The 9,963-nt window shown below is 37.0% G+C and overlaps 1 protein-coding gene across 1 annotated transcript in view; it reads right to left on the reverse strand.

Annotated features, from left to right (window-relative positions):
• The window catches only part of LRP2 (LDL receptor related protein 2), a 195,441-nt gene that overhangs the window by 118,349 nt on the left and 67,129 nt on the right, over positions 1 to 9,963 (reverse strand). Inside the window, exons 10-13 of the mRNA XM_077751078.1 lie at positions 6,338 to 6,466; positions 4,463 to 4,632; positions 3,237 to 3,454; positions 1,857 to 2,063 (exon numbers count right to left, since the gene is read on the reverse strand). Of these exons, the coding sequence (XP_077607204.1) occupies positions 1,857 to 2,063; positions 3,237 to 3,454; positions 4,463 to 4,632; positions 6,338 to 6,466 (724 nt within the window). The remainder of the gene's footprint in view (positions 1 to 1,856; positions 2,064 to 3,236; positions 3,455 to 4,462; positions 4,633 to 6,337; positions 6,467 to 9,963) is intronic.

Consider the following 9,963-nt stretch of genomic DNA (forward strand, 5'->3'; position numbering starts at 1 on the left):
AATTCCAGAACCCTGAATGCCACCTGCTGGCAAAGCAATAGGCAATGACTTTATGATTTCAGCTATACTTAGTTAGCTTTAAGATAGCTGTTTGGTGTGAGGTGCCTGGGTGGCTCAGTCGGTTGAGCATCCGACTTTCGCTTAGGTCATGATCTCGTGGTTCGTGGGTTCGAGCCCCGTGTCGGGCTCTGTGCTGACAGCCAGCTCAGAGCCTGGAGCCTGTTTCAGTCTGTGACTCCCTCTCTCTCTGACCCTCCCCTGCTCACACTGTCTCTCTCTCTCTCTCTCCTAGAAATAAATAAAAACATTAAAAATTAAAAAAAAAAAAAAGATAGCTGTTTGGTGTTTCTTCATAGCCAGCACAGCATTCAAATATTCCTGAAACTACACCGAGTTTTTTAACCTTAGCATCTGATATAATGTCAAAACACTGATGAAAGACAAAAAAAATTTAGGCAATTTCTCAATTGTTTTTATATGATTTACTGGGTTGACTGATATTTTTAAAATTAAATTAATTCATATTCTCACTATGGGAACTAGTTTCTGTGATAAGTCATAGTTTTAATATCCAATCACTTCATTTAATCAAGTAGAGATTGTTTTAAGAATATGACATCTAGTTGCAAACTGTGATACCACCTTTAAAATTATCTCTATAAGAAGAAACCAAAAATGTAATATTCCTTCCATTAAGAAAACAATAAAGCTGGGGCGCCTGGGTGGCTCAGTCGGTTAAGCGTCTGACTTCAGCTCAGGTCATGATCTCACGGTTCGTGGGTTTGAGCCCCGCATCGGGCTCTGTGCTGACAGCCAGCTCAGAGCCTGCTTCACATTCTGTGTCTCCCTCTCTCTCTGACCGTCCCCTGCTCACGTTGTCTCTCTCTCTCTCTCCTCTCTCTCTCTCTCTCATAAATAAATAAATAAGAAAACAATAAAGTCAAGTCATTTGGAAAATTAAATTGGCCAGTTTATTTGCTGAATCCACGAAGTAATTTTTGTTAGTCAAAATCTAAAGACTGTGGATTTACCAATTTTTGAAAATATGAAAAGGAGAGAAACTAAAATAGTTAATTTAACTAATATAGTTACCTCTAATCAAACTAATAAGATGAAATAAAAAGTATACCATATTTTATGTTCATTCTTAACTATCTTTGAAGTACATCAGGTAAACAGCAAGTCAGAATTTCTCTTTGAAATTTGAAATATATAAGGGCAGAGTAAAATTCAATTAAAACCCACCAGATAATGTTAAATAAATAATAAAACTTACTTATTCACTGGGGGAAATTAGTAAGCAAAAACATAAAGTGATCTTTGGAAATAAACCGTGAGGGACCCAGAGAAATAAACAGATTCTCAGAAGTTAAAGAAAATAACGTGTTCCAGCTGGAAGTGGAGTAAAGGTTGGAGAGGAGAAATCAAAGAACAAATGCTCTAAATAATATTGAATGAGTATTATTATGGAATACAAGAAAAGTTAGCCTCCCCCGCCCAAAAAAATGTCACTACACACAAATGTCAACACAAAAGTCACTCAAGATGTAAGGTCAACCAACAAAGCCATATTTTTTTTTGAGAGGGGGGAGTGCAAGTGATCAAGGGGCAAAAAAAGAGAGAGGGAAGGAGAGAAGTGGGGCTCACGAGAAGCAGGACTCAAGCTCACCCCATGCGGGACTCAAACTCACCAACCATGAGATCATGACCTAAGCTGAAGTCGGATGCTTAACTGACTGAGTCACCCAGTATCTTAATTTTAAAGTATTTTAATTCTTCCGGTCTCTCTGTATCCCTCCCCATGAATTTTATATACTTTCCCCCAAACATATGAAGCTATAAAAAATACTTCTTACCTTTGAACTCCATCATAAGTTACAGTCTCAATGTAGTCAAACCGGCAGTCGACCCAGTAAACACGCTTTGATACTATATCCAGGGTTATCCCAGCAGGCCATCCCAATTTTGTTTTTACCAAGTCTTTACGGTTGGTGCCATCCATGAAAGCCCTTTCCACCTTAGGTTCCCCAGAAAGGCTCTTCCAATCAGAGAAAAATAGATAACTACAAAAGAAAAACCAAAGATGACAGTCATTTTACAAGGTTAGGTTGTGTGTTTGGATCAATGGAAATTTCCTCCAGCTGATTAGAGAAGCATGGGAGTATAAAACAACAAAAAAGACTATGAGGGCCACTCAAGAGAGTCAACAACTCCAAACAGCAACTATGAAAATGCATTAATATGGCAGCCTAAAAATTCATATCTTCTTAACTTTCTCCCCTGATCCCTGGCTCCGCCTTCACTTTTTTATACCCAGGAAAACTTACACATACATTTTCAAATGAGCTATCAAACCATTTCCCTCCGTAATTCCCCAGTCTAAGGCATAGTCTACAGAACATATCCATTACCATGAAGTAAAAATGAATAATCATCATTCACCAGCCCTTCAGTAGCCCAAAGTTCAAACAACGGTTCTAAGATCCAACTTTGAAAATCTGAGAGAAAGCTAAGTCTCCTATAACTGTTCTCAAAGTGGACAGAAGGAAAATTTGAATTTACACCTGAAGACAAGTAACCATTTCCAATCTTGATGGGGTGATGCCCATTAAACAACTTGTAATTAGGTATTACCATTGTCATCTCAATTCCAGTTTATAACAAGTGCCAAAGCCATCGTTTCAAACTTCTTTCCTCTCTTTAAAAAACTTTATAGCTGGGGGACCTGGGTGGCTCAGTCAGTTATACATACAACTTCAGCTCAGGTCATTATCTCCCGGTTTGTGGATTTGAGCCCCACATCAGACTCTGTGCTAGCAGCTCACAGCCTGGAGCCGGCTTTGGACTTTCTCTGCCCCTCCCCAGCTTGTGCTGTCTATCTCTCTCAAAAATAAACACTAAAAATTAAAAAAAAAAAAAAAAAAAANAAAGCGACATTTAGTTGTAACAATATCATTAGATTGGGTCAGATGAGAGTCCAGTCTCTCAGCCAGGCAAATGTGGTGAACATTAAAAATAAAATTCATATCCCCCAAAAAATCACATACTCTTAGTACACCAGTAGAGGTACACTCCTTTAAAGTTTATATGAAAGGAGACATTAAAAAAAAAGCATGAGTTTTAGAGCCTACAAGAAATTAGAATTAATCTTTATTTAATCCAATGGATGTTTTGTATATAAGGGGAAAAATAAAACTCCAAAAATACTAAAACCAGTATATTTTCACATCACTTACCCAAGTGTAGGGTCCACGGCAATTCCTCGAGGATGCCCCAAGTTTTCAGTTATGAGGACAACCCGGTGGCTTCCGTCTATATTTACCAGATCTATGCGGTTGACCTTCGTCTCTACTAAATAAAGTTTATTATTAACCCAATCTACAGCCAGATTCTCTGGATCATCAAGAGAAACAACTTCTTCGATATTTAAGCCATTAATGTCAACCGAAAAAACCTAAAAGAAAAAACAAAATTACATTTCTTAAGCATAACTGTGGGCACTGTTTTCCTATATTCATTCAGTATATTTATGTAAGTTGTACCAGTCAGTCATCTGGATGTAAAAATAAATAATAATAATAAAAATTCTGAGACTTGGTAAGATGGGTTCCTGGGGAGAAAGATTATTTCAACATATATGTAAGGCAAATATAAAAAGTTGAACCTTTTTAAATCCTGAATTTATAATTCTTGGTAGCTATCGAAAGCTTCATTAGAGAATGTGGATTTTTTTGTGGAGGAGGTGATGATGGTTTGTGTTGATTTTTAGCTTTAATCAAATCAGTATTGTTAGTAATCTAAATTCTCATTTTTTAGAAACTTTATGCAAGTCATCACATAATTGAATTAAAATTTCATTAATAGTACAGGAAATTTAAGAGTAAGAAATAACATTCCATAACTCTTTATAAGTCTCTAAAATTTATGTTTTTAAAAAAATCTCTATTGCATCACTCAAGGTTGAAATTAAATCTGTCACACTTTCCAAATAAGACAGAATAATGAAATTTTGGCTGTTAAACAAAATGCTGTCAATATTTGTTAACGAATCTCCCATTACAGTTCCATTTAGAAGATGCCGGTAAAATCTGATTTTTATCATCCAAAGAAGCAGAGTAGTTTTTACATTTTAAATGATCAAGTTTCAAAAATTACTACCAAATATCTATCCAGTTTTGAAAGAATGTCTACTATTTCTTTTAATTAGGCTTTTGGACTCAATTTCGAATAAAATTAAAAGTTGCTCAAGGCTAATTCATATAATAGACTGCTTTGTTTAATAGGTCACATGTAATAGTATAGCATGGAAAAGGTGCTGATTAACATAAAATATCTCAAGGGCCTTTTTTTGTTAGAAAACAAAAGAACTTTCCTCTCCACTCCCCCAAAAATGAAAGCTATCAACACTCTGTGCTTGGGGTTCTATCAGCTCCCAAGCTACACTCCTGAAATTTCTATTTACCTTATCTTGCACAGTGTCAGTCCAAAAGACTCTGTGTAGGTGATAGTGAAAATCCACACCCACAACCACTCCACGATTTTGAGACTCCACGAGCATCGAAAAGTTCCTTCCATGAATATCACCAATTAGCAAATCCCGACCGTTGGAGAAGATAACAGAGGCCTGCTCAACTAAATGTGAAGAAGAAAGGTATTATAGCTCCTTCCAGTGAACAAATATATGCATATCACTCTCTGGAGAACTTACAACTGATAGGCTTCCTGTCTTTTCAAATTCTTCTTTTTTGTTATCTTACTTGATTTTAAAATAAACTTCTGAAGCAGGCATATGGGTATCACTCTACCCAGTTTATCAATAAGCAAATGGAGGCACAAAGATGCTTGATGAACTGTCCAAAATCAAAGTAAGTTAGGAACAGAGTCTACCAAGAATTCAAGTGTCCTGACTGCTAGTCCAATGCACTTTGAAGGACACTTAGGGGAATACATCAGGTATTTTCAAGAATCCTCTATGACATGGGCACCTGACCCCATGAACAACTTCAGATTGTGTAAAGCACAGAACGTATCTTAAGGATTACTGGGAAATCACTGTGAAAAATATGGCAATGAAGATCCAAATCTGCTTTACCTACAAACTCACAAGCATGCAAAATGGCACATGAACTTCAAGGTTTTCTTCACAGTCTTGTTTGCAATGGCAAAGGATAAAAAAAAATAATAATATAAAAGTCCATTAGTAGGGGACTAGTTAAATAACACACATCAAAAAATGGAAAATTATGCCACCATAAAAAAAGAGTGAAGAAAAGACCTCTGTGTTGATACACATCAGTAAATGCAGAACTGTGTACATAGAAAAATAGAATTAAAACCTATATTTGTACATTCTTATTTACGCATTTAACAATCTCTAGAGTTGAAATAAACAATGATTATCCATGGGAGAGGGGAAGTGGAAACTGGGCAGAGAAATATCCATGAGAGAACAGAAGTGTAATTTGGGCAGAGAGAAACAGTGATGGAGAAATACATTTTTATAGTTTAGAGTTTTTGAACATATGAATTTATTATCCATTCAAAAATAAATACATTTGTTAAAAATTAACTGTGACAAAAAGTTACTACACAGCAAGTCAGATTTTGTACAGGAAAATAACTTGGAAATGAGGAATTCATCAATTATAGGAGTAGATAAATTTCGGAAGGCCTCCAAAGAAACTTCAAAATGATGTGCGGGGAAAAAAAACATTGGAAAAAAGGAACAAAGTCAAGATCTTCTTAGCCTCAGAAACGCATGATGCAATGACAAAATGTTTGGGGGAGGGGGAGTATCTTTTCTTAAACAGATTTTCCCCTTAATTTTCTATACTACAGTACTCCTAGATTCATTCTAAAAAAATCATCCAGAATGGGGGCATGCCCCAAAATTCCAATCCAGGTTTCATAGGTCCATTTGGAACCACTCCTAAATGTTTCATAAACAATGACAAAAGTATTTCTATAGATACTAGTCACCCACATTTATGGTAGGTAAATTATTTAAAATTTAAATGTACAAGTAATAATCCACAATTAAATGTGGCAGATGACACAAAAACTCAGACCCCAAGCAAACAAGCAACCATTATAAAAAAAAAAAAACAGAAAACAAAAAACATGAATAGACATAATCCACAAATTGGTCCCTAAGAATCAAAGTATGAAATGAATATGGACCCATTCTTCCAGCAGCAGGGCCCACTCCTAATTGGAGATGATAAAACCCTGCTAACCACATAAATGCTAATATTTCTTTTGTTATCTGCTACGGAAGGAGGATATTAGTAATAAGTTTTATATTCCAAGATATAACAAGTATCCTTAAGTGACTCACAGGAAGTATTAGCTTTGCAATGCCGCTGATGCTCCAAGACATACCCTTCCGTGCAGTGGCACCGGTGATGGTCCCCTCGGTCTTCACATATTTGGTCACAAGCTCCCCATATCTGGCAACTTTTAAATTCTGCCACATAGTAAAAAACATTTGTAATCATGTCTACCAGCATTTTTTGAGCACACTCTGACAAAAATCTTGAACAGGTTATATAAGAATGTGGTGATGTTCATAACTAAATAAGCAGCTTCTGGAAGTAGCCCAGATTCTAGGTATACAATAAAAAATAGGAATTCAGAACAGGCATTTCGTATTATGGAAAATCCAAAAGGATTTAAACAGTATTTTAAAATCTTCACAAAGGACAATTTTACAGAGGATGCACAGCACTACTGAGATTCGTAGCCTTGTGGAATTGCACTTAATTTATTAATGTTGATTTACAAAATATCTGAATTTCTTTTCTTTCTCATATAGTAGCCACTAGCCAAGGGTAGCTTCCCAAACTTATATTTAAATTAATTAAGATGAAATAAAATTAGGGGCACCTGGGGTGGTTCAACTGGTTAAGCATCCAACTCTTGACTGATCTCATGGTTTGCACACTGACAGTATGGAGCCTGCTTGGGATTCTCTCTCTGCCCCTCCTGCTCTGCCCTTCCTTCTCTGCTCTCTCTCTTTCTCTCTCAAAATGAATAAATATTTAAAAAATAAAATAAATCAAATGAAATAAAATTAATAATTCATTTTCTTGGTCTTACTTGCCATATTTCAAGTGATATGATCAGTGGTTACCCTATTTGAAAATATAGATATAGTACATTTCCACCATGGCAGAAATTTCTATTAGACAGTGCTACATTAGAAGAAAGTAAGACCGGCCTTATACCCATCGCCTCCAGAAGATATAAAACTGTAACTGCAAAAAAGTACTTGGAAAGATCCATTTGCACAGCTGCCTTTCTTCTGATGTCAAAAATTATAACCAAAATTAAAGTTAAATTATTTTTAAAACACGAAAAATATCTCTTCTACTTATTCATTAACTTCTTATTCATTCATTTAATTAAGTGTTCCTTGAAAGCAATTACATGGCCAAGCTCCGCTTACTGCCACCATTGCCCATAGTTCTACTGTGTAAAACTGACAATAAACAATATAATGTATTACAATGTATAAACAATACAATGGGGGGGCGGGGGGATAAGCAGATGGAACACAAGATATAAAGAGTCTTTCTCAAAGACTGTACAGCTGAAGGGGTACAGAAATTGTCCTATCCTTAGTAGATTGTTGCCAAATATTTCATTTGACCCTCCAAGTTCACATCTACTCTCAACCTCCTTCACCCTGCTCTCTTTAACTGGGAGGAAGACCATCATATCTATACCAACAGGTCCTCAGTAAATTATAATTTCTGAAAGCACTCTCCACATTTCTAGGACCTGATTACACTTGCAACAAATGTCAGAGTTGTGAACTGAGTTCTACCATACCTGCTGGGGGGCCCACCATCTCACAACTCCCCAACTACAAAGCTGGGGAAAGTCCTGGGATCAAGCTAAAGTTTCCAGTTTTCCCTCAAGATCAACTATAACAACATGGGCCTTCATATCTTTCTTTCCAAAGACTGTGACTAACCAAAGGGAGATATTAATCCGATTTGGACATAACAAGGTAAAAGGCATGTGAGTATAAATAAAAGGCCCCTTCATGATTTATCTCTTCTGTGCCCTCACCTCAGCCCTGAGAAAGCACCACCTGAGGCTTCGTCTCAGTAAAAATGAAAGTACAGGATATTCGCCCTCAAACTCCCAGAATGTCATGACCTCATTTTGAGTGCAAGACCGATGAGAATATATCTAAGGGCCTGTAATCACCCTGGGAGCAGGAGTTCTGATGTCAAACAGAAGAAAACCAAAGGTGAAGAAGTCATAACTAGGAATTCTGAGGTGCAAATCCCCTTCCTATTACCTGGGCTACAAAGTACTTTACAGGTTGAGAGTGTATAAAATCAGTGTCACTTTTAATGAATGAACAAGATTATACTCTGCATTATTGATAAAAATGAAGGGTAAAATTATATACACCAGCCAAAGTGAAAACAAGAAAAATGAAAGTAGACTTGAGGCTTTTCATGAGAAGAGAAAAGCAGTGCAAACTGTCTAAAACCCTAAAACACTGCTTTGCAATACCACCTTCTACCCCATTGCCTGTATCTATTTTTCTTTCCTTTTTATCCTTTATCACCTCATACCAACAGATACTGCTTTGAAAATAATTCAAAAACCCCTTTTTAGCTTAGACCCCCTTGGACACTGTCGGATCAATCTGGTTGTCTGAAATCCCACCATGCCGAATGACCTCCCTGCCCTAACTCCGAACCAAGATGTCATTCCGTCAACAAACAGCATGTCCTGTCAATCAGAAACAATGACCCTGGTAAACTGCTTCAGCACGTGTCAGAGGCTCCACAGCCATGTCAAGACTACCAGAGGCAGATGAATGGTAGAAGTACACAAGATTTCGTGTCAGGATTATTCGATTTTATTCTTGATTACCACTGAGGCATTCACTGGAGAGCCGTGTCTAAGATGATAGATGTCGCATAGGTTTGTTTCCAACACCTGAGGCCTCTGTAATGAGTCAGCCATGCAGAGTATCACAGCCATAAGGAGAGTGTTTATTGAGTTCAAATGCTTGAAAGAGCAAACCAAAAGAATTTCCCTAAAAGCTCAGCTAAAACAAGTGTTAACTGGTTTCATAATGTCATATATCCAAAATAATGTGTTCTTTTTACAAAGAGAGCAAAATATAGTCTATGAAATAAATGTTAACCCAGCTTCAAAACTCGGGGGATAAAGAACACATCTTTGAAAAACAGAGATCACAGAAAAGGTCTCTATAGGTGGCATGGGGCCTAAAGTCGCAAAGGCCCCCAACTGCAGACTTTTGATCTCATCTCCAAATGAAGTTATCTGTACTAAAGTTCCAGGCACATACTGCAGGGATGAAAAGACGTTCATCATGGAAGTTAAAACTAGTGCTGAAGTACCAGACCAACTACTTCCAGTGTGCTAGGAACTGGGTGTATTCTATAAACCCTGAAATTATCTTGTGCCACAGCATAATATGGAATTTTCTATATTACATTCACCAGTAGGTTAAATGTATTTTTTAAAAACTCATTACGACAGTTTTTCATGTATTTCAGACTTCAAAACAAAGAGACCCAGTAGCCTCTGACAAGTAGCTCTAGGCACTTGAAACCCAAAGCTCGTCATAGACTTAGATACTGGGGGACTTGGGGTGGAGGGAGTGTTGGTAAATGTGCTATCGAGACTCTGGGGTGCAAAAAAACAATGTCTAAGAACAGGCTGTAGGGCATCACAAGACTAAGCCAGGGATTCTGAAAGAGCAATCACTTTTACTGAATAGAAGTCACGGCCTATCAAGTTCCAAATGCAAGGCAGCTCGGCTGCATCTCCTCTTCGGAATTGAGAGAGGTAAAAAAGAGAAGCTGATAGAATACTGACAATGTGGCTTCTGGTATTTCTGTTGGAATTCCTTTTCTACTAAGAGAAAGGAGAAATGCCTAGAGAACTAAAAAGACTAGAAATCGAATT

Source organism: Crocuta crocuta, unplaced genomic scaffold (assembly GCF_008692635.1).
Source record: "Crocuta crocuta isolate KB4526 unplaced genomic scaffold, BGI_CrCroc_1.0 scaffold219, whole genome shotgun sequence".
In the NCBI taxonomy this organism is placed as follows: Eukaryota; Metazoa; Chordata; class Mammalia; order Carnivora; family Hyaenidae; genus Crocuta; species Crocuta crocuta.